The 24,885-nt window shown below is 48.3% G+C and overlaps 1 protein-coding gene and 1 long non-coding RNA gene across 8 annotated transcripts in view; one reads left to right on the plus strand and one right to left on the minus strand.

Annotated features, from left to right (window-relative positions):
• LOC118394193 (WW domain-containing transcription regulator protein 1-like) overlaps positions 1–24,885 on the minus strand; it is a 79,771-nt gene that overhangs the window by 1,092 nt on the left and 53,794 nt on the right. Inside the window, exons 3-5 of one of the 2 annotated variants that reach the window (XM_052465206.1) lie at positions 10,550–10,785; positions 4,506–4,636; positions 3,881–3,996 (exon numbers count right to left, since the gene is read on the minus strand). In XM_052465206.1, the coding sequence (XP_052321166.1) occupies positions 3,881–3,996; positions 4,506–4,636; positions 10,550–10,785 (483 nt within the window). Of the gene's footprint in view, positions 1–3,880; positions 3,997–4,505; positions 4,640–10,549; positions 10,786–24,885 lie in introns of both variants that reach the window. The other variant, XM_052465205.1, reaches the window with a different exon arrangement.
• On the plus strand, positions 7,583–9,523 carry LOC127908159 (uncharacterized). Of its 6 annotated transcripts, none has more exons than XR_008066212.1 (4): positions 7,583–8,273; positions 8,451–8,590; positions 8,668–8,751; positions 8,843–9,523. It is a non-coding gene; the product is annotated as an uncharacterized LOC127908159 (long non-coding RNA). The 6 variants fall into 6 exon arrangements; XR_008066213.1 differs by having other exon boundaries at positions 8,668–8,723; XR_008066214.1 differs by having other exon boundaries at positions 8,668–8,695.

The raw sequence follows: 24,885 nt of genomic DNA on the forward strand, positions 1-24,885 counted from the left end.
GTGGTAGTAATGGTGATGGTAGTGGTGGTAGTAATGGTGATGGTAGTGGTGGTAGTAATGGTGATGGTAGTGGTAGTAGTAATGGTAGTGGTGGTAGTAATGGTGATGGTAGTGGTGGTAGTAATGGTGATGGTAGTGGTGGTAGTAATGGTAATGGTGGTAGTAATGGTGATGGTAGTGGTGGTAGTAATGGTGATGGTAGTGGTAGTAATGGTGATGGTAGTGGTGGTAGTAATGGTAGTGGTAGTAATGGTGATGGTAGTGGTGGTAATGGTAGTGGTGGTAGTAATGGTGATGGTAGTGGTAGTAAATGGTAGTGGTGGTAGTAATGGTGATGGTAGTGGTGGTAGTAATGGTATTGGTGGTAGTAATGGTGATGGTAGTGGTGGTAGTAATGGTGATGGTAGTGGTGGTAGTAATGGTATTGGTGGTAGTAATGGTGATGGTAGTGGTAGTAGTAAGTGGTGTAATGGTGGTGGTAGTAATGGTGATGGTAGTGGTGGTAGTAGTAATGGTGATGGTAGTGGTGGTAGTAATGGTGATGGTAGTGGTGGTAGTAATGGTAGTAATGGTGGTGGCAGTAATGGTATGGTAGTAGTAATGGTGATGGTAGTGGTAGTAATGGTAGTGGTGGTAGTAATGGTGATGGTAGTGGTGGTAGTAATGGTGATGGTAGTGGTGGTAGTAATGGTAGTGGTGGTAGTAATGGTGATGGTAGTGGTGGTAGTAATGGTAAGTAATGGTGATGGTAGTGTGGGTAGTGGTGGTAGTAATGGTGATGGTAGTGGTGGTAGTAATGGTGTGGTAGTGGTGGTAGTAATGTAGGTGGTAGGGTAGTGGTGGTAGTAATGGTGATGGTAGTAGTGGGTAGTAATGGTAGTGGTGGTAGTAATGGTGATGGTAGTGGTGGTAGTAATGGTAGTAAATGGTGATGGTAGTGGTGGTAGTAATGGTAGTGGTGGTAGTAATGGTGAAGTGGTGGTAGTGGTATTGTGGTAGTAATGGTGATGGTAGTGGTGGTAGTAATGGTAGTGGTGGTAGTAATGGTAGTGGTGGTAGTAATGGTAGTGGTGGTAGTAATGGTAGGGTGGTAGTAATGGTAGTGGTGGTAGTAATGGTAGTGGTAGGTGGGTGGTAGTAGTAATGGTGATGGTAGTGGTGGTAGTAATGGTGATGGTAGTGGTGGTAGTAATGGTGATGGTAGTGGTGGTAGTAATGGTGATGGTAGTGGTGGTAGTAATGGTGATGGTAGTGGTGGTAGTAATGGTGATGGTAGTGGTGGTAGTAATGGTGATGGTAGTGGTGGTAGTAATGGTAGTGGTGGTAGTAATGGTAGTGGTAGTGGTGGTAGTAATAGTAGTAATGGTGATGGTAGTGGTGGTAGTAATGGTGATGGTAGTGGCAGTAGTAATGGTAGTGGTGATGGTAGTGGTAGTAGTAATGGTAGTGGTGGTAGTAATGGTGATGGTGGTGGTAGTAATGGTAGTGGTGGTAGTAATGGTGATGGTAGTGGTGGTAGTAATGGTATTGGTGGTAGTAATGGTGATGGTAGTGGTGGTAGTAAGTAATGGTAGTGGTGGTAGTAATGGTAGTGGCGGTATGGTAGTGGTGATGGTAGTGGCAGTGGGTAGTAGTAATGGTGATGGTAGTGGTAGTAATGGTATTGGTGGTAGTAATGGTAGTGGTGGTAGTAATGGTGATGGTAGTGGTGGTAGTAATGGTATTGGTGGTAGTAATGGTGATGGTAGTGGTGGTAGTAATGGTGATGGTAGTGGTGGTAGTAATGGTAGTGGTGGTAGTAATGGTGATGGTAGTGGTGGTAGTAATGGTATTGGTGGTAGTAATGGTGATGGTAGTGGTGGTAGTAATGGTGATGGTAGTAGTAGTAATGGTAGTGGTGGTAGTAATGGTGATGGTAGTGGTGGTAGTAATGGTAGTGGTGGTAGTAATGGTGATGGTAGTGGTGGTAGTAATGGTGATGGTAGTGGTAGTAATGGTAGTGGTGTGGTAGTAATGGTGATGGTAGTGGTAGTAAATGGTAGTGGTGGTAGTAATGGTGATGGTAGTGGTGGTAGTAATGGTATGGTAGTGGTGGTAGTAATGGTGATGGTAGTGGTGGTAGTAATGGTAGGTAGTAATGGTGAGTAGTAATGGTAGTGGTGGTAGTAATGGTGATGGTAGTGGTGTAGTAATGGTAGTGGTGGTAGTAATGGTGATGGTAGTGGTGGTAGTAATGGTATTGGTGGTAGTAATGGTGATGGTAGTAATGGTGGTAGTAATGGTAGTGGTGGTAGTAATGGTGATGGTAGTGGTGGTAGTAATGGTAAGTAATGGTGATGGTAGTGGTGGTAGTAATGGTAGTGGTGGTAGTAATGGTAGTGGTGTAGTAATGGTAGTGGTGGTAGTAATGGTAGTGGTGGTAGTAATGGTGATGGTAGTGGCAGTAGTAATGGTAGTGGTGGTAGTAATGGTGATGGTAGTGGTGGTTAATGGTGATGGTAGTGGTGGTAGTTGGTATTGGTGGTAGTAATGGTTGGTGGTAGTAATGGTGATGGTAGTGGCATATTAGTGGTGGTGTAATGGTGATGGTAGTGGTTTTGGTGATGGTAGTGGTGGTAGTAATGGTGATGGTAGTGGCAGGTAAACAGTGGTGGTAGTAATGGTGATGGTAGTGGTGGTAGTAATGGTGATGGTAAGTAATGTGTGGTGGTAGTGGTGGTAGTGCCAAGTAATGGTGATGGTAGCTGGTAGTAATGGTGATGGTAGTGGCAGTAGTAATGGTAGTGATGGTAGTAATGGTGATGGTAGTGGTGGTAGTAATGGTGATGGTGTGTGGTAGTAATGGTGATGGTAGTGGTGGTAGTATGTGGTAGTGGTGGTAAGTAATGGTAGTGGTGGTAGTAATGGTGATGGTGGTGGTATGTAATGGTAGTGGTGGTAGTAATGGTGATGGTGGTGGTAGTAATGGTAGTGGTGGTAGTAATGGTGATGGTAGTGGTGGTAGTAATAGTAGTAATGGTTGTAGTAATGATGATGGTAATGGTGATAGAAGTGGTAGTAATGGTGATGGTAGTGGTGATGGCAGTGGTAGTAATGGTGATGGCAGTGGTGGTAATGGTGGCAGTAGTAATGGTAGTGGTGGTAGTAATGGTGATGGTAGTGGTGGTAGTAGTAGTAATGGTAGTGGTGGTAGTAATGTTAGTGGTAGTGATGGTAGTGGTGGTAGTAGTAGTAATGGTAGTGGTGGTAGTAATGGTTGTGGTGGTAGTAATGGTAGTGGTAGTGATGGTAGAGGTAGTAGTAATGGTAGAGGTGGTAGTAATGGTGGTAGTAGTAGTAATGGTAGTGATGGTAGTGGTAATGGTGGTAGTAATAGTGATGGTAGTGGTAATGGTAGTGGTGGTAGTAGTAATGGTGATGGTAGTGGTGGTAGTAATAGTGATGGTAGTGGTGGTAGTAGTAATGGTGGTAGTAGTAGTAATGGTAGTGGTAGTAGTAATGGTAGTGGTAGTAGTAATGGTAGAGTAATGGTGGTAGTAGTAATGTTAGTAGTAATGATAATGGTGGTAGTAGTAGTAATGGTAGTGGTAGTAGTAATGGTAGAGTAATGGTAATAGTAGTGATGTAATGATGACGATGACAGTTCCATTTTCCATGTTCAGCCTTTTATCGTCACTATTATTTGTTATTGTTATCATTTGTTTCTACTATTGACTTTTATTTTTTTTATTTGTATTATTGTTCATTATTTTTATTACAATGTTTATTAAACACATTGTTGCTTTGGAAAAATTGACAAAATGTTTTTCATGCCAATAAAGCAGCTTGAATTTGAGAGCGAGAAGATGAGAGAGAGAGACGGCGGGAGAACGTGGACTACCTGTGTCCATCTCCTCCATGTTATTAAGGAAGTCCTCTGGGGTGGTGGGGATGCTGTAACAGCCCAGCCCCAGGCCACTGTCTGTGCTCTGCTCCCGGGAGTGTTGGAAGTGACCACTGTGGATCACAGAGGAAGGGGAAAAAACATATTAATCAACTGATCCCGTCTAATAAGAGAGAGAAGAAGGAGAAAAGGGAGAGAGGCAGAGGGGAGAGGGGGTGTTGAGAAAGAAGGGAGAATGAGGGGAATAAAAGAGAGAGGGAGACATATGAGAAGAAACAGAAGCGCATCATTACAACACAGTACATGTGTATGGGTTGGTGTAACCGATGGGAAATGGCTAGCTAGTTAGCGGTGGTGCACGCTAATAGCGTTTCAATCGATGACGTCACTCGCTCTGAGGCCTTGAAGTAGTTGTTTCCCCTTGCTCTGCAAGGACCGTGGCTTTTGTGGCGCGATGGGTAACGATGCTTCGTGGGTGACTGTTGTTGATGTGTGCAGAGGGTTTTTTTATTGTTTATTTCACCTTTGTTAATGATCTATTTCACTTGCTTTGGAGTAGTTAACATATGTTTCCCATGCCAATAAGGCCCTTTGATTTTAATTGAGTCAGGAGTGCACTTGCCTGTTGAGGAAGGGGTCAGATCCATGGGTGGGCATGTTGCCCTGGGTCATGGGCTGGGCAGGGTTGCCACCAGGGGTGGGCGCTGGTGCCATGCTCTCAGAGTCCACGGGGAGCTGTCTACACAGTGCCACCTCCTAGGGGGAAGCAATAGGCAGCAGGGGGAAGGGAGAAGGGGGGAGAGGAGAGAGAAGAGGGGAGGAGAGGAGGGGGAGAGAGAAGAGGAGAGGGGAGGAGAGAGAGGGGTGAGAGAAGAGAGAAGAGGGGTGAGAGGAGAGAGAAGAGAAGAGGAGAGGGGAGAGAGAGAAGAGGGGAGGAGAGAGGAGGGGGAGAGAGAGAGGGGAGAGAGAGAAGAGGGGAGGAGAGGAGAGGGCAGAGAGAGAAGAGGAGAGGGAGAGAGAAGAGAAGAGGAGAGGAGAGAGAGAGGAGAGAGAAGAGAAGAGGAGAGGAGAGAAGAGAGAGAGAGAGAGGGGAGGAGAGAGAAGAGAAGAGAGAGGAGAGAGAGAGAGAGAGGAGGGGGAGGAGAGAGAAGAGAAGAGGAGAGAGGAGAGAGAGAGAGAGGGAGAGAGAAGAGAAGAGGGGTGGAGAGGAGGGGGAGAGAAGAGGAGAGAGAGAGAAGAGAAGAGAAGAGAAGAGAGAGGAGAGGAGAGGAGAGGGGAGGAGAGAAGAAGAGGGTGAGAGGGTGGAGAGGAGAGAGAGAGGGGAGAGAGAAGAGGGGGAGAGAGAAGAGGGGGAGAGGAGAAGAGGAGAGAGAAGAGAGAAGAGGAGAGAAGAGAAGAGGAAGAAGGGTGAGAGAGAGAGGGGTGAGGGAGAGGGGGGAGAGAGAAGAGGAGGAGGAGAGAAGAGGTGAAGAGGAGGGGAGAGAGAAGGGAGGAGAGAAGAGGAGAGGAGGGGGAGAGAGAAGAGGAGAGAGAGAAGAGGAGAGGAGAGAAGAGAAGAGAGAAGAGGAGAGGAGGAGAGAGAGAGAGAAGAGAAGAGGAGAGAAGAGGGGTGAGAGGAGAGGAGAAGAGGAGAGGAGAGGAGGGAGAGAGAGGAGGAGGAGAGAAGAGAGGGGAGAGAGAAGAGGGGTGAGAGGAGAGATTCAAGATTACTGAAACTATGTTCATTATTGTCCAGGAACACATTGTGTTGAGAACCACTTGAGAAACATTTGCTGAGTCCCATAACAGAATCTGCTTCTGAACAAAGCAGTGTTTTTACAGCCCTATAGTAGTGAGTGTGTGAACTACACAGAAATTATATGATGTGAAGTGTGTGACACACACACACACACACACACACACACACACACACACACACACCTCAGGACGGGATTGGCTAATAGTCTTAAAGGAAGTGGATAAGAGGTTTGTGGTTGCTGCCGTAAGATAACCGTACCCAAACACACAAAGACAGGTCTACACAGGTGGAACTAGGAGGGAGGGGGGGGTCAATGCTACCCTTCACCTGTGCCACTGCCCTGACATGGTATCTAGGGTTGGATCGTGTCAGTCTCCCTGTCTGGGGCACAACTAACTACCACTGCCCTGACATGGTATCTAGGGTTGGATCGTGTCAGTCTCCCTGTCTGGGGCACAACTAACTCCCACTGCCCTGACATGGTATCTAGGGTTGGATCGTGTCAGTCTCCCTGTCTGGGGCACAACTAACGCCCACTGCCCTGACATGGTATCTAGGGTTGGATCGTGTCAGTCTCCTGTCTGGGGCACAACTAACTCCCACTGCCCTGACATGGTATCTAGGGTTGGATCGTGTCAGTCTCCCTGTCTGGGGCACAACTAACGCCCACTGCCCTGACATGGTATCTAGGGTTGGATCGTGTCAGTCTCCCTGTCTGGGGCACAACTAACTCCCACTGCCCTGACATGGTATCTAGGGTTGGATCGTGTCAGTCTCCCTGTCTGGGGCACAACTAACTACCACTGCCCTGACATGGTATCTAGGGTTGGATCGTGTCAGTCTCCCTGTCTGGGGCACAACTAACTCCCACTGCCCTGACATGGTATCTAGGGTTGGATCGTGTCAGTCTCCCTGTCTGGGGCACAACTAACTCCCACTGCCCTGACATGGTATCTAGGGTTGGATCGTGTCAGTCTCCCTGTCTGGGGCACAACTAACTCCCACTGCCCTGACATGGTATCTAGGGTTGGATCGTGTCAGTCTCCCTGTCTGGGGCACAACTAACTCCCACTGCCCTGACATGGTATCTAGGGTTGGATCGTGTCAGTCTCCCTGTCTGGGGCACAACTAACTACCACTGCCCTGACATGGTATCTAGGGTTGGATCGTGTCAGTCTCCCTGTCTGGGGCACAACTAACTCCCACTGCCCTGACATGGTATCTAGGGTTGGATCGTGTCAGTCTCCCTGTCTGGGGCACAACTAACTCCCACTGCCCTGACATGGTATCTAGGGTTGGATCGTGTCAGTCTCCCTGTCTGGGGCACAACTAACTACCACTGCCCTGACATGGTATCTAGGGTTGGATCGTGTCAGTCTCCCTGTCTGGGGCACAACTAACTACCACTGCCCTGACATGGTATCTAGGGTTGGATCATGTCAGTCTCCCTGTCTGGGGCACAACTAACTACCAGTGCACAGTCACCTTAGAAATACCAGATTCTCATTCATCTGATTGGCTGTGAGTGTAACAAATGGCTGGAAGGATCTGTAAAGGGAAGGGGCTTTCCACCCAGGCTGCTGAATTGAGGCTTTATAACAACGTATGTGTAAAAGGGAAGGGGCTTTATAACAATGTATCTGTAAAGAGAAGGGGCTTTATAACAATGTATCTGTAAAGGGAAGGGGCTTTCCAGGCCCTGAGAGGCTTTATAACCGCACCTAAAATAAGGGGCTTTCATCTGATTGGCTTTATAACAAATGTGGAAGGATCAATGTAAAAGGGAAGGGGCTTTATAACAATGTATCTGTAAAGGAAGGGGCTTTATAACAACGTATGTGTAAAAGGGAAGGGGCTTTATAACAATGTATGTGTGTAAAAGGGAAGGGGCTTTATAACAATGTATCTGTAAAGGGAAGGGGCTTTATAACAATGTATGTGTAAAGGGAAGGGGCTTTATAACAACGTATGTGTAAAAGGGAAGGGGCTTTATAACAACGTATCTGTAAAGGGAAGGGGCTTTATAACAACGTATGTGTAAAAGGGAAGGGGCTTTATAACAACGTATGTGTAAAAGGGAAGGGGCTTTATAACAATGTATGTGTAAAAGGGAAGGGGCTTTATAACAATGTATCTGTAAAGGGAAGGGGCTTTATAACAACGTATGTGTAAAAGGGAAGGGGCTTTATAACAACGTATGTGTAAAAGGGAAGGGGCTTTATAACAATGTATCTGTAAAGGGAAGGGGCTTTATAACAATGTATCTGTAAAGGGAAGGGGCTTTATAACAATGTATCTGTAAAGGGAAGGGGCTTTATAACAATGTATCTGTAAAGGGAAGGGGCTTTATAACAATGTATCTGTAAAGGGAAGGGGCTTTATAACAATGTATCTGTAAAGGGAAGGGGCTTTATAACAATGTATCTGTAAAGGGAAGGGGCTTTATAACAATGGTTAGAGCAGGTAGCCTAGTGGTTAGAGCAGGTAGCCTAGTGGTTAGAGCGTTGGGCAGGTAGCCTAGTGGTTAGAGCAGGTAGCCTAGTGGTTAGAGCGTTGGGCAGGTAGCCTAGTGGTTAGAGCAGGTAGCCTAGTGGTTAGAGCAGGTAGCCTAGTGGTTAGAGCGTTGGGCAGGTAGCCTAGTGGTTAGAGCAGGTAGCCTAGTGGTTAGAGCAGGTAGCCTAGTGGTTAGAGCGCCTAGTGGTTAGAGCGTTGGGCAGGTAGCCTAGTGGTTAGAGCAGGTAGCCTAGTGGTTAGAGCGTTGGGCAGGTAGCCTAGTGATTAGAGCAGGTAGCCTAGTGGTTAGAGCAGGTAGCTTAGTGGTTAGAGCAGGTAGCCTAGTGGTTAGAGCGTTGGGCAGGTAGCCTAGTGGTTAGAGCAGGTAGCCTAGTGGTTAGAGCGTTGGTCAGGTAGCCTAGTGGTTAGAGCAGGTAGCCTAATGTTTAGAGCAGGTAGCCTAGTGGTTAGGGCAGGTAGCCTAGTGGTTAGAGCAGGTAGCCTAGTGGTTAGAGCGTTGGGCAGGTTGCCTAGTGGTTAGAGCGTTGGGCAGGTAGCCTAGTGGTTAGAGCGTTGGGCAGGTAGCCTAGTGGTTAGAGCGTTGGGCAGGTAGCCTAGTGGTTAGAGCGTTGGGCAGGTAGCCTAGTGGTTAGAGCAGGTAGCCTAGTGGTTAGAGCGTTGGTCAGGTAGCCTAGTGGTTAGAGCAGGTAGCCTAGTGGTTAGGGCAGGTAGCCTAGTGGTTTGAGCGTTGGGCAGGTAGCCTATTGGTTAGAGCGTTGGGCCAGTAATCGTAAGGTTGCTGGATCAAATCCCCAAGCTGACAAGGTAAAAATCTTCCCCTGAGCAATATACAGAACTAAGTCAAAGGCTCAGACACACCAACTCATTCAAGGGCCCCTCCACACTTGAACCACCCTCCACACTGTTCCCCGGGCACCGAAGACGTGGGTGTTCTTTAATGGAAGCCTCTACAACATAATCCAGGTAGAATCAGGAATTCCCCAGGCCAGAGTTTCTATGTATGCGGATGACTCAACTCTATGCCGAAGACGTGGATGTTAATTAAAGGCAGCCCCACGCACCTCTCTGATTCAGAGGGGTTGGGTTGAATGCGGAAGACACATTTCAACTGCATAAATTCAGTTGGACAACTGACTATGTATCCCCCTTTCCCTAAATAGATCTCTCTCCAGACTGTCAGACAGACCAAAGCAGTGAGATCGTGTAGGGGAGTACAGTGGAAAATAGAGAAGTACAGGCCATAGCCAAGGTAAGACTCTGCTCTCCCTTCCCAACCCCACAGATGCCAGCCAGGGCTGCTATGTGCTCAGGATGGGCCGACAGAGTCACAGCGTTCTGGGTGAGATAAACATTTCCTGGTTGAGGTCACTGGCTAAGGACAATAAAGGCGATTAACAAACGGGTGTGAATCTCTCTCTCTCTCTCTCTCTATGTGAGCCTGCCTTCCTGTAAGTAGATGATTAGGTGGTCTAGAATAGAGTAGCTGGTAGCTACCCCGTTCGGCCACTAGTGGGCGCTAATATTTACCCCCCAGCGTCATAGAAAGGCCCAAAGCCTGCGCTAAAAAAAAACAATCTGCTGTCCAACTAAGAGCTCCATTTGCTGTCTTTGAGATGCATCTGGGTAACATTTTTCTCATTGAGGAGGCACGTGATATGATGGCTTGTGGCCTGTGTGTGTGCTGGTTCTTCTATCCTTGTGGGGACCTAAAATACCCAAAAGCCCCCAAAAACAAGACAAATGTTCCTCATTGGGACAAAGGAGATTTTAAGCTCAGGGGATAGGGTTAGGGGTTAAGTTTAGGGTTTGGGTAAGGGTAAATAAAATAAGATTTTGAATGGAAATTAATTTTAGGTCCCCACGAGGATAGAACAAAACGTGTGTGTGTGTGTATACTAGTGTGGATTTAGCCTGAATAAACTTTATTTTTTTAAATAAAAAATTGGGTCGAGGTGTCTCTCTAAGAGGAAAGAATGATTGATTAGCGGTATGTATCAGGTCTCTCCTGACAGTCTCTCCTGACAGGTCTCTCCTGACAGGTCTCTCCTGACAGGTCTCTCCTGACAGGTCTCTCCTGACAGGTCTCTCCTGACAGTCTCTCCTGACAGTCTCTCCTGACAGTCTCTCCTGACAGTCTCTCCTGACAGTCTCTCCTGACAGTCTCTCCTGACAGTCTCTGGCGAGTTGTAGGTGTGGGATAAACAGAACAGTGTTGAAACATGGACTGGAGGTCTGAGAGTAAAGCAGGCTCTCCTGTGTGGTGTTGTTGGCTCTAAAGGGTAAATACTCTAGGATTGAGCAGCAAACCGATGGAGGGCTAGCGTTGGAGGCCTAGTGTTGGAGGGCTAGCGTTGGAGGGCAGCGTTGGAAGCCTAGCGTTGGAGGCCTAGCGTTGGAGGCCTAGACTGCCTCACCTGTCTCATTAGCTCCTCCTGGCGTCTCTGGATCCTCTCTCTCTCCAGCTGGATGCGCTGCAGCCTCATCTTCTGCTGGGTACTGACAACCACACCCAGGGGACTGGACAGACTCATCATCCCAGCCTGGGAGCTCTGCTGCTGGGGGAGGGAGCCAGGTGAACCCAAGGCCTGGGCCTGTTGGGGCTGCTGCTGGGTGTGTTGCAGGTGCTGCTGGTGGTGGTGTTGGGACATCACTATGGAAGGAGAGACAGAGAGAAGGGAGGGGGTTGTTATCCGGGCTAGAAAACAATTCCAGTGGAGAACAAAGACAAAGAAGGTGAGAGGCTTTTAAGAGGCTTTTTTAAAACGCTGATAGTAATGCGATAGTTTGACTGTGCTGATATGAACACAGTACTAACTACAGGTCTAGTCAATCAGGTGAACAGGAGCTGATTCTGAAAACTGAGCTCAGCTCATTAGCTCCACATCACCTCTTTTTCACACCACTGCTCTGGGAAAGAGCCAGAGTCCAGATAGTGAGTCAGTGTCGAGATGGATCACCCAGCGGACTGAAGGTTGATTTATGTTTCCGTGGTAACATGGACTCTTAACAACGTGATGAAAACTTTGTAGCTCCTTGCTAAAACAAGGTGTTGTATTATGTAGGACGGTCTGACTGGCTAAAATAAATCTTTGGTCGATCGAGTTGTTTGTTCTTTCAACCAATCGATTGGTAGAAAATTGTAAAAACCTGTATTTTTCCATATAGACACATCCTATGTGTTGTTATCAAATCAACTATATGCACTGAGCTTGTCTGATGCTTTAAGCGCAGTGTTAGATGAAATAATTAAGGACACACAAATGACTAGAGGGAGTCCGACAGCAATTGATGTGCCGAGCCAGACTCAGAATGCGCTGTGTTAAACAAAACAAAAAAAGACAGCGAGTGACCCGTTGTCTCTCTCTCCTCCCTGCTGCAGCGACCACCACAGAACATCAACAGTGTTTATAGTGTTGTCTCTCTCTCCTCCCTGCTGCAGTGACCACCACAGAACATCAACAGTGTTTATAGTGTTGTCTCTCTCTCCTCCCTGCTGCAGCGACCACCACAGAACATCAACAGTGTTTATAGTGTTGTCTCTCTCTGGGAAAGAGCCAGAGTCCAGAACATCAGTGAGTCAGTGTTGTCTCTCTCTCCTCCCTGCTGGACCACCACAGAACATCAAGTGTTTATAGTGTTCTCTCTCTCCTCCCTGTGCAGCAACATCAAGGTTTATAGTGTTGTCTCTCTCTCCTCCCTGCTGCAGCAAACACAGAACATCAAAAGTGTTTATAGTGTTGTCTCCTCTCCTCCCTGCTGCAGGTGAACATCAACAGTGTTTATAGTGTTCTGACTCTCCTCCCTGCTAAAACAGAACATCAACAGTGTTTATAGTGTTGTCTCTCTCTCCTCCCTGCTGCAGCGACCACCACAGAACATCAAAGTGTTTAAGTGTTTTTCCATGCTGCAGACACATCCAGTGTTTATGTGTTGTCTCTCTCTCCTCCCTGCTGCAGCGACCACCACAGAACATCAACAGTGTTTATAGTGTTGTCTGATCTTTCCCTGCTGCAGCGTTAGACCACAGAACATCAATGTTTATAGTGTTGTCTCTCTCTCTCCCTGCTGCAGCGACCACCACAGAACATCAACAGTGTTTATAGTGTTGTCTCTCTCTCCTCCCTGCTGCAGCCCACCACAGAACATGTGTTTATAGTGTTAAACTCTCTCCTCCCTGCTGCAAACCAAAAACATCAACAGTGTTTATAGTGTTGTCTCTCTCTCCTCCCTGCTGCAGCGACCACCACAGAACATCAACAGTGTTTATAGTGTTGTCTCTCTCTCCTCCCTGCTGCAGCGACCACCACAGAACATCAACAGTGTTTATAGTGTTGTCTCTCTCTCCTCCCTGCTGCAGCAACCACCACAGAACATCAACAGTGTTTATAGTGTTGTCTCTCTCTCCCTGCTGCAGCGACCACCACAGAACATCCCTGCTGCAGCGACCACCACAGAACATCAACAGTGTTTATAGTGTTGTCTCTCTCTCCTCCCTGCTGCAGCAACCACCACAGAACATCAACAGTGTTTATAGTGTTGTCTCTCTCTCCTCCCTGCTGCAGCGACCACCACAGAACATCAACAGTGTTTATAGTGTTGTCTCTCTCTCCTCCCTGCTGCAGCGACCACCACAGAACATCAACAGTGTTTATAGTGTTGTCTCTCTCTCCTCCCTGCTGCAGCAACCACCACAGAACATCAACAGTGTTTATAGTGTTGTCTCTCTCTCCTCCCTGCTGCAGCGACCACCACAGAACATCAACAGTGTTTATAGTGTTGTCTCTCTCTCCTCCCTGCTGCAACGACCACCACAGAACATCAGTGTTTATGGTGCTGTCCATGTTTCTAAAGCTGCCACATAACAGACAGCCATTTCTGACCGAAAAAGTTCTGTTACCGAAATCTCTCATTTGTTGAGGCAAAACCTTCCCTTATTCCCTCAACCCTTGCTCTCCTTACGTAAGCATCGCATGCACACAACCAATAGGGCCTGACCTATAGCATAATCACATCAATAAATGGGTTATAACAAACTCCCAACACCATAACATGACAGAAAAATGGCTGCAGAGTACGTGACAAATGGGGGAAGTCGGATATATGGAATAAATTTGACTAGTTGTTGAAAATACTGGAGATCAACAAAAAGTGCATATTATGTATAACAGCTGCTGTTAGATTACAATATTTATTTTTCTAACTGTTTGGAACAACGTAAAAAGACTAAATAAATGTCTTGTAAGTAAAAAAAAAATTTAAAAAAAAAGAGAATTTAAAAGCCAATATTACAGCAAAGACTAAAAACAGTCGCCCGTAAATTTAATTACCGACATGGAATGAGAAATGTATTGTTTAATAACGCTAATTTATTATAAGGGTTGCTTTATTATTTTACAACTAAAATGCTTGATTTGCATTTCAAATCATGAATGGTGAGGAGGTGAGGAGGTGAGGGGAAAATGTGCAGTTTAAAATAAAAATATAATGTGTACTTTTCGAACGGTGACCGTAGCAGAAAACGAAAAGCTAAGGTCTGTGCTCGCATACTCCCTAAAGACCTTCGCCAACATGTCATTTCCCCCCTCTTGAGCCACCGTAGCAACACAGCCAGAAAACCATTCCTCAAAATTGTCTGAATTATTCCAAGATAAATCAAGAAATCTTTCATTCATTTTTGACGTTTTAGTCAAGTAATTTTACACCAAACTAAGATGTTTGGTGCAGTATTTCTCTAGTGGAAAAAAATATGCACAAAATGACGAAGGAGTCGTGGACTTCGGATACCGAACTTCAGCTCCCCCTAAAAAAAAAAAGCGCGCACGGAACAACCGGAAAAAATACCAGCTGAAGAAACCAAGACAAACAAAAGCATCAAAAAAACGTGTCAATTTATGCGCAAACTCTTCCAACTGGGAAGCTTAACTGACATCCAAAATTGCATGACCTTACAAACACACACAGTGTATGTGTTCACACACAACCAATGCTACTTCAGATGTAAACAGTGAACAGAGATTACGCAGTCTGCCAAAACACTGAAATAACCTGACCAAGCTCTCACTGTAAACAGAGCCTCAGCCACGTACTCTAAAAGCACACCAGCAATATGGATAGACTACTGCTGCTATGTTTAAGAGAAAGCAGATGGTCAGATTAGAGACAAACCTCCAGCAATAGCATCTAGACTTTGTTATTCCAGACAACAGCTAAAAAAAATTTAAAAAAAGGGGGCCATTACAGTTATATTTAGAAAAACTAAACAAAATCAGAGAGCATTGATTTGGGGACATGACTACAGTCTTCAGCCAGGTAATCATCTGATCATTCTACTGAAGACTACTAAATCATTATCAAGCAGTAATGGGTTGTCTTTGTTACCAGCGGTCATTAATAATTAGCTAAAAGCTAGCCCCTCATGACCGACTCAAATTCAGAGTGAATTTGCAGCCACACCACTCTAAAGTCGCCCAGACGGTTCACCCCCCTTACATGCTCCAGTGTAGCACAGCTCTGGGGTCTGTACACCCCACCCCCCTGCATCTCATATTTCCTGGTCTTCTGCCTGCCCCAACAGGTAGTTTTTACTAGGCAGTCCCTTTGCCTGTTGGCTACTCTATACCAAGGCCCTGCGACATACCTAGGCCCTGCGACATACCTAGGCCCTGCGACATACCTAGGCCCTGCGACATACCTAGGCCCTCTGACATGGATTTGTCCCAAACACAACACATTTTATTCAGGACAAAATAGTTTATTTGCAAACAGGCTACATGTTTTGGAATATTTAAATTCTGTACAGGTTTCCTTCTGTCATTTAGGTTAGTATTGTGGAGTAACTAAAATGTTGTTGATCCATCCTCAAGTTATCTCCTATCACAGCCATTCAACTCTAACTGTTTGGCCTCATGGTGAAATCCCTTAGCGGTTTCCTTCCTCTCCGGCAACTGATTTTGGAAGGGTGCCTGTATCTTTGGAGTATCTACCAATAGGTGCCCTTCTTTGGAGTATCTACCAATAGGTGCCCTTCTTTGGAGTATCTACCAATAGGTGCCCTTCTTTGGAGTATCTACCAATAGGTGCCCTTCTTTGCAAACCACTGGAAATCCTCCCAGGTCTTCGTGGTTGAATCTGTGAAATTCACTACTCGACTGAGGGACCTTACAGATAATTGAATGTGTAGAGTACAGAGATTGGGTAGTGATTCAAATATCATTTAAGCACTATTATTGCACACAGAGTGATGAGTCCATCGCAACTTTTGCTTAACAAATCACATGTTTACTGCTGAACTTATTGAGGCTTGACATAACAAAGGATTGAATAAATGACAAGACATTTAATCTTTAATGAATTTGTAAACATAATTCCACTTTGACATATTGGGCGTATTGTGTGTACAGTGACAAAATCTCAATTTAATTCATGTTAAATTCAGGCTGATGTGGAAAAGGTCAAGGGTTGTGAATACTTTCTGAAGACACAGTATGTATAGACAAGATTGAATTGAGAATAACCAGATGGGTGAGAAAACACTTGTGACTCATGCCCAACGTGCAGTCTAAGGCAAGAATCAAATCATGCAACATTTAGCCTAACCTATAGGCCAATTTTATTTATTTATTATTTTACCTTTATTTAACTATGCACGTCAGTTTTCAATGACGGTCTAGGAACAGTGGGTTAACTGCCTGTTCAGGGGCAGAACGACAGATTTGTATCTTGTCAGCTCGGGGATTTGAACTTGCAACCTTTTGGTTACTAGTCCAACTCTAACCACAAGGCTACCCTGCCGCCCCAAAGCAGATGGTCAGATTAGAGACTATATGTTTTGATAACGTTCACATCACAACTGAAGTAGCCAAATAACTCTAACCCCCTAGCCTATAAGCCTTAGACGAGAGGTCTGCACGGGACCCATGTTTTGGTACATTGCCCGCCTGCTCCCGCAAGATTACTGACGGCGCCGGCAGGGTTTTTTTTGTTGCCAAAATCCAATGAGTGCATGATTTCATAAGACAGTTGCTGTTTTCAATTAAAGTCCTTTTATTGAAACAAACTCCAGTGTAAACAAACTCATTTGAAGCAGCACAGACAAAAAGTCCCTGCAAGATAGAATACATTTTTTTTTGTAAACTTTCCAAAATCATCTAAACTTGAACTGTCAGTAAGGAAAAGGCATCTGATAGGCTGACTTGCGCCCAATCACAAGCCATTGTTTCGTTGCCTTTAGAATATGATTACCAGCATTGTTTCCAGTGGGAACATCAAGCTTTTAGAATTCATCACAAGTGACCACATAGATAGAATATTAAATAAATGTAAGCGCAGGCTGCGCTTCCTCCATTTATAATTAGAGGCTTTGGGTGTTGCTTCTGTGGGCCATTCTGAATAAAAAATTATTTCAATGTCGCAGCCGGTCGTCCATGGGGCGACGCACAATTGGCCTAGCGTCGTCCGGGTTAGGGAGGGTTTGGCCGGTAGGGATATCCTTGTCTCATCGCGCACTAGTGACTCCTGTGGCGGGCCAGGCGCAGTGCACGCTGACCTGGTCGCTAGGTGCACAGTGTTTCCTCCGACAAATTGGTGCGGCTGGCTTCCGGGTTGGATGCGCGCTGTGTTAAGAAGCAGTGCGGCTTGGTTGGGTTGTGTTTCTGAGGACGCGTGACTCTCGACCTTTGTCTCTCCCGAGCCCGTACGGGAGTTGTAGCGATGAGACAAGAAAGTAACTACTAACAATTGGATACCACGAAATTGGGGAGAAAAAGGGGGGGGTAAAATAATTTAAACAAAATAAATACATAATAATAAATAATAAATGACTCCACACATATTAGAAGGCTAAATAAAGACCAGATTAAATTGAGAATAGTCTGACGGGGGAGATTATTATCAAGTGCTTGTTAAGTTGTGAATGACAGACTGATGAAGTGTGTACAGCTGTTGTAAGAAACATGAGCAGAGCGCATACCTTTCATGTGACTTTTTTCAAATCATCATTAGAGTCCCATCATGCAGTCTTACAATTGTAATACAAATCTAAACACACAGCCCAACGCTTGTAGAACAACTAAAATTGCATAAATAACTAAATGTGGAGCTAAAAAAAGGCACATGGCGCAGACAGTCTGGTGATTTCACTGTGGAGACACTTTCCCCCTCTCAGGACCTCTCTTCGCCCTCTCCCTTTCCCTCCTCCTTTCCCTTTTCCTCCTCTCTTCGCCCTCTCCCTTTCCCTCCTCTCTTCGCCCTCTCCCTTTAGCTCACAGTCCTCTGCCTCCTCTCTTCGCCCTCCCTCTCCCTCGCCCCCTCCCTTCCCTCCTCCCCTCCTCCCCTCTCCCTTTTCCCTTCCTCTCTTCGCCCTCTCCCTCCCTCCATCTCTCACAGTCCTCTGACTCCTCTCTTCGCCCTCTCCCTTTCCCTCCTCTCTTCGCCCTCTCCCTGCTCTTCTGCCTCCTCTCTTCCCCTCTCCTTTCCCTCCTCTCTTCGCCCCTCCCTTTCCCTCCATCTCACAGTCCTCTGCCTCCTCTCTTCCCCCTCCCTCTTCTCTTCGCCCTCTCCTCGCCCCCTCCCTTTCCCTCCTTCTCCCTCCTCGCCCTCTCCCTTTCCCTCCTCCCCTCCCTTCCCTTCCTCTCTTCGCCCTCTCCCTTTCCCTCCATCTCACAGTCCTCTGACTCCTCTCTTCGCCCTCTCCCTTTCCCTCCTCTCTTCGCCCTTTCCCCCTCCTCTCCTCTCCCTTTCCCTTTCCCTCCTCTCTTCGCCCTTTCCCTCGCCCTCTCCCTTTCCCTCGCCCTCCCCTCCTCTCTTCGCCCTCTCCCTTTCCCTCCTTTCCCCCCCTCTCTTCGCCCTCCCCCCCTCTCCTTCGCCCTTCCCTCCCCTCCTCTCCCTCTCCCTTCCCCTCCTCTCTTCGCCCTTCCCCTCCCCTCGCCCTCTCCCTCTTCGCCCCTCGCTCCCCTCTCCCTTCCCCTCCTCTCTTCGCCCTCTCCCCTCCCTCCCCTCTCCTCCCTCCTCTCCGCCCTCTCCCTCCTCTCTTTCGCCCTCTCCCTCCCCTCTCTCTTCGCCCTCTCCCTCCCTCTCTCCCTCTCCCTTCCCCTCCTCTCTTCGCCCTCTCCTTCCCCTCCTCTCTTCGCCCTCTCCCTTCCCCTTCCCTCCATCCCTTTCCTCTGCCTCTCCCTTTCCCTCTTCGCCCTCTCCCTTTCCCTCTTCGCCCTCTCCCTTTCCCTCTTCGCCCTCTCCCTTCGCCCTCTCCCTTTCCCTCCATCTCCCTTTCCCTCTGACTCCCCTTTCCCTCCATTCGCCCTGCTCCCTTTCCCTCCTCTCTTCGCCCTCTCCTTTCCCTCCTCGCCCTCTCCCTTCTTTCCTCCTCCTCTCTCCTCGCCCTCTAGCCCCTCCCCTCCTCGCCCTCTCCCTTTCCCTCCTCTCTTCTCTTTCCCTCTCCCCTCCTTTCCCTCCTCTCCCCCTTCCCTCCTCTCCTCGCCCTCTCCCTCCTCTCCCTCGCCCTCTCCCTTTCCCTCGCCCCCTCCCCTTCCCCCCTCCTCGCCCTCCCCTCTCCCCTCCCTCCCCTCCCCTTCCTCCTCTCTTCGCCCTCTCCCTCCTCTCCTTCCCCCTCTCCCCCTCCTCTCCTTCCCTCTCCCTCCCCCTCCTCTCTTGCCCTCTCCCTCCCCCTCCTCTCTTCGCCCTCTCCCTTTCTTCGCCCTCTCCCTTTCCCTCTTCGCCCTCTCCCTTTCCCTCTCGCCCTCTCCCTTCCCTCCTCATTCGCCCTCTCCCTTCCCCTCCTCTCTTCGCCCTCTCCCTTCCCCTCCTTCGCCCTCTCCCTTCCCCTCCTCTTTCGCCCTCTCCCTTTCCCTCTCTTCGCCCTCTCCCTTTCCCTCCTCTCTTCGCCCTCTCCCTTTCCCTCTCCCTCCTCTCTTCGCCCTCTCCCTTTCCTTCCCTTCCCTCCCTCTCCCTCCTCTCTTCGCCCTCCCTCCTCTCCTCCCTCCTCTCTTCGCCTCGCCCTCTCCCCTTCCCTCCTCGCTTCCCTCTCCCTCCCCTTTCCCTCCTCTCTTCGCCCTCTCCCTCCTCTCTTCGCCCTCTCCCTCCTCCCCCCTCCTCCTCTTTCGCCTCTCCCCTTCCCCTCCCTCTCTTCGCCCTCTCCCTCTCTCTTCGCCCTCTCCCTCCTCGCCCTCTCCCTCCTCTCTTCTCTTCGCCCTCTCCCTTTCCCTCCTCGCCCTCTCCCTTTCCCTCCTCGCCCTCTCCCTTTCCCTCCTCGCCCTCTCCCTTTCCCTCCCCCTTTCCCTCCTCGCCCTCTCCCTCCTCGCCCTTCTCGCCCTCTCCCTTTCACAAGGTTTTCCTCAGAGACCCTTATTGTTACATCACGCACTTCACAATTGGGGAAAATACCCATCCGTGATCTTCCTATTAAACTCAATGATGTAATTCCCAGAGGCTCAATGCACGGCCATTTTGGATACAAAGCTGTAAGTTGCAACAGTCCCCATGTTTGGTGACGGGAGCAGACAGGAAACGCAGGTTATTCTGGAGGAAACTCTGCAGAGTTGTAACTAGCTGGCACAGACACAAAGTAAAAACTACATCTGATTTTAAGCCTAACTTTAACCACACTGCTAACCATAATGCCTAACCTTAACCTTAAATGAAGACCAAAGTGCAAATGTTTGTTTTCATTCATTTTGACAAAAGAGCCAATTTTGACTTTACAGCTGGCCCATCTAGTGCAAATCGATCGGTTCTCCCTGTAGGACAAGACTCATCCCAATAAACGTCAACCTGTACAGGAAAGGCGGGTTAGAGCAGGTAGCGGTTAGAGCAGGTAGCCCAGTGGTTAGAGCAGGTAGCCCAGTGGTTAGAGCAGGTAGCCCAGTGGTTAGAGCAGGTAGCCCAGTGGTTAGAGCAGGTAGCCCAGTGGTTAGAGCAGGTAGCCCAGTGGTTAGAGCAGGTAGCCCAGTGGTTAGAGCAGGTAGCCCAGTGGTTAGAGCAGGTAGCCCAGTGGTTAGAGCATATATTCAAACACATCCAATAGATTGAATGGAATTATTGGAATTGGAATTATTCCTTGTTTTTATAAAAACCAAATAGCCAGAGTAGAGGCATTAGGTTTGGATAGGGGCCAAACAGACAGATGATATGCATGCAACTGCACACAGAAATACACAGAGCAGCATCTTTAGGGTCGGGTCTGGGACATGGCAGGACACACCCTATCAGAGAGCGCAGATTGGGGAGGCAGAAAACAGACTGCAGTCTGGCCAGATGTGCAGAGCTCCACATGGCCTCAGCCACAAGTAAAATAACACTCCTAAACAACCTCCTGTTCCCCCACCCTCTTCTCTTCTGCTCTCCCTCTCTTATCCTCCACCTCACCCTCTCTTCCACTCCCTCTCCAAACTCTCCCCACCCTCCTCTTCAAGGCTAGCACTGGGTGTCACACCGACCCGACTACAATGATGGAAAACACATGATCAGATAGATGAGTTCAACAAAACGACGAGCCAGCAACCCCTCACAGCTCCCAGTCACGATATCAGCAGAGAGAGAAAAGTTGGGGCAACAGAAAGAGCAGCAGTAAAATAGAGGTGGTAAGGGAGAGTTGAGAGATAGAGAAAAGGGGAGAGAGCGAGAGAGAGGTAGAGAAAAGGGGAGAGAGCGAGAGAGAGGTAGAGAAAAGGGGAGAGATTAGAGAGAGGTAGAGAAAAGGGGAGAGTTGAGAGATAGAGAAAAGGGGAGAGAGCGAGAGAGAGGTAGAGAAAAGGGGAGAGAGCGAGAGAGAGGTAGAGAAAAGGGGAGAGATTAGAGAGAGGTAGAGAAAAGGGGAGAGTTGAGAGAGAGGTAAAGGGGAGAGAGCGAGAGAGAGGTAGAGAAAAGGGTAGAGAGCGAGAGAGAGAAGGGGGAGACAGTAAGTACTAAGTCTTAGTGGGGATGCTCTGCCAACAAAGACCTTCTTGTTTCGTTTACTTCCTAGAAACAGCTGTCCAACAGGGTCAGAGGGGAAAAAAACTGGAAAAACTGAAACACTTCCAGTCTCGAAAATCTGCACTAAAACCTCCACCATCCCCTGCTCCAAACAAGAGCTCCCCAACACACACACACACACACACACACACACACACACACACACACACACAGCTCCCCAACACACACACAGAGCGCTCCCCAACACACAGAGCGCTCCCAACACACAGAGCGCTCCCAACACACAGAGCGCTCCCAACACACAGAGCGCTCCCAACACACAGAGCGCTCCCAACACACAGTCCACCAGTTAATATCTGTCAGTGTGCATTACATTTGATAAGAGAGCTTAGGGAGTTCATGTCAAAGTGACACATGTAAGGGGGACAGAGTTTGTGTATACATGCATGCGTGTGAACAGTGGTCAGGGACCAGGCAGGCAGAAGCGCCCACACTCTTCTCACGCACATGCAGTCTCAGAGGACAACCTCTTGTGCAACAGGAACCCTGCTTGGGCGGCTGGCTGGGGGAGAGAGGGAGTCAAAAGTCAGGCCCAAAACTCTTTAAAAAGGCATAATAACATTAACTTATAGTTCATGTTTTCAATATTAATCAAAATGTTTTTTTTGTCAAGGGTAACAGTAATGTGGTGTTGAAATAACGACCCTATAAAATCTGTGATGTGGAGAACGCGGGCGGAATCACAGAATCAAACAATATACAACAAAAAAACATTGAAACGTATTAGGAAAAATGTATTAATATGAATTAAGAATAAGATAAGACCTAATGCATCAGTGTTCGTGTTTTACTTCATCTGTCTGATGAGGCAACGTAGGAAAACTGAACGAAATTTAGGCGTTTTATAGGGCCCCTACCTAGTGGTTTAAATCAGTCTCCAGGTAGAAAACAATGAACACGTTTTAATCTGATACCAGAGAAACACCACTTAAATTCTCCTTTGCAGTTTTGCCTGGGGTCAGTCTCTTGCCACATCTCTCCAGGGACCTAACAGACCTGGGTCGGTCCTTGCCACATCTCTCTAGGGACCTAACAGGCCTGGGGTCAGTCTCTTGCCACATCTCTCTAGGGACCTAACAGGCCTGGGGTCAGTCTCTTGCCACATCTCTCTAGGGACCTAACAGGCCTGGGGTCAGTCTCTTGCCACATCTCTCCAGGGACCTAACAGGCCTGGGGTCAGTCTCTTGCCACATCTCTCTAGGGACCTAACAGGCCTGGGGTCAGTCTCTTGCCACATCTCTCTAGGGACCTAACAGGCCTGGGGTCAGTCTCTTGCCACATCTCTCTAGGGACCTAACAGGCCTGGGTCAGTCTCTTGCCACATCTCTCCAGGGACCTAACAGGCACCTGCCTGGGTCGGTCCTTGCCACATCTCTCCAGGGACCTAACCGGCACCTGCCTGGGGTCAGTCTCTTGCCACATCTATCTAGGGACCTAACAGGCCTGGGTCGGTCCTTGCCACATCTCTCTAGGGACCTAACAGACCTGGGGTCAGTCTCTTGCCACATCTCTCCAGGGACCTAACAGGCCTGGGTCAGTCCTTGCCACATCTCTCCAGGGACCTAACAGGCCTGGGTCGGTCCTTGCCACATCTCTCCAGGGACCTAACAGGCCTGGGTCGGTCCTTGCCACATCTCTCTAGGGACCTAACAGACCTGGGTCGGTCCTTGCCACATCTCTCCAGGGACCTAACAGGCCTGGGGTCGGTCCTTGCCACATCTCTCTAGGGACCTAACAGGCCTGGGTCGGTCCTTGCCACATCTCTCTAGGGACCTAACAGACCTGGGTCAGTCTCTTGCCACATCTCTCTAGGGACCTAACAGGCCTGGGTCGGTCCTTGCCACATCTCTCTAGGGACCTAACAGACCTGGGGTCAGTCTCTTGCCACATCTCTCTAGGGACCTAACAGGCCTGGGGTCAGTCTCTTGCCACATCTCTCTAGGGACCTAACAGGCCTGGGGTCGGTCCTTGCCACATCTCTCTAGGGACCTAACAGACCTGGGGTCAGTCTCTTGCCACATCTCTCTAGGGACCTAACAGGCCTGGGGTCGGTCCTTGCCACATCTCTCTAGGGACCTAACAGGCCTGACAGTCTCTTGCCACATCTCTCCAGGGACCTGGCCTGGGGTCAGTCTCTTGCCACATCTCTCCAGGGACCTAACAGGCCTGGGGTCAGTCTCTTGCCACATCTCTCCAGGGACTCTTGCCACATCTCTCTAGGGACCTGGGGGGTCAGTCTCTTGCCACATCTCTCTAGGGACCTAACAGGCCTGGGGACTCTAACCACATCTCTCTAGGGACCTATGGGGTCAGTCTCTTGCCACATCTCTCTAGGGACCTAACAGGCCTGGGGTCAGTCTCTTGCCACATCTCTCTAGGGACCTAATAGGCCTGGGGTCAGTCTCTTGCCACATCTCTCCAGGGACCTAACAGGGTTTTGTGGCGAGTTGGATCTCCACAGATAACCCAGTATCTGGGTGAGGAACGTGCTGAGAAGAGAGGCTCCCTGGACACTTCCCTATATCATATCATTCTGGCCCCAGTCATCAGACCCCTGGCCTGGCTGTTATCAGACCCCTGTCATCAGACCCCTGTCATCAGTCCTGGGAGACCCCGTTAGTAATCCAACTGTTGATGCTGCCGAGACTGGTCAGAGTTCATAGACCCCCCCTCCTGGCTCGCGAGTCAATGGGTATGAATACTTTTCGGAGGTACTGCAGCTTCTCACAGGCAAAGCTCCGCCCCTCAGAGGGGCACAGAGTTAAGGGGTCAAGGGTCAGGTATGATGGATCAAGGTGCACAGTTTGATTAGTTCGGTGCTCGTGTGTGATCAGGGGACTTTAAGGGTGAATGGGGTTGATCGGTTGGTTGGGTTGGAGGGTCGATCAGGTAGTGATTTAGAAGGTGGGACATGGGGGCGGGGGGGGGTTACGGCCCAGAGGTTACTTACTGAGGCAAACGTCCACACGCGGGTTGAGCCAGGACATTCGTTGTGTTTTGTGGTCAATGAAGTAGATATCTCCCTGAGGATTTTCAGCCTGCTCCCAGCCATCAGGCAGCTCCCCTGTTCACAAGCAGCAGCAGCAGCACCCCGTCAGCCAGAGTACTTCACCTTTACCATGCCCGTTGAAATCAGATTAAAATTACTAGTATTGTCATTCCTAATTCTATGGCTATAACCTTTACCATGGCTGACTGATGCAGTTCCCAGGGACCACATTTCACAGTAATGTCAATTTGAATGGACACGTTTTTTGGTTGTTTAAAATCTTTGGAATTTGAAACAGAAGCAGGTCTGACTAACCTTCAACGGTTGTTCCTCAGTTACTGACCTGTTTATTTACCTTTTTGTTCCATCGGGTGACTGGGTCAAGAATACAAAATGAAAGAGTTGAAGTGGAGTAGAGAGCTTATCGACTGACCCGTCTTGATGAGTCAGCATGAGTAACAGTGGAGATAAGCAGGAATCGTGACTAGAGCTAAATCTGAGAACTGCTGAGTCAACCGCCGAGTGGGATCAGGGGTCACTCACTGGGTTGCCATGGGAGATAGAACACAGGGCAAAAGGACGGGAAATTCCACTGAATCTATTGTAGAATTACGGGGACAGTGGTCATTGTCAGCCTTGGTAACGGAGAGATATAGGTTCCTACTGTTTTGATTAGGAGAGTGTCTTGGGAGTTGGGTTGTGAACATAGACACTTTCCTGTTCTCTGTAAGTTAATGGACAATGAAGTACATATCTTTTTTATTTTTTTAAATCAGGTGTTTTAGTGCAGGTCTG

Source organism: Oncorhynchus keta, chromosome 1 (genome assembly GCF_023373465.1).
Source record: "Oncorhynchus keta strain PuntledgeMale-10-30-2019 chromosome 1, Oket_V2, whole genome shotgun sequence".
Lineage (NCBI taxonomy): Eukaryota > Metazoa > Chordata > Actinopteri > Salmoniformes > Salmonidae > Oncorhynchus > Oncorhynchus keta.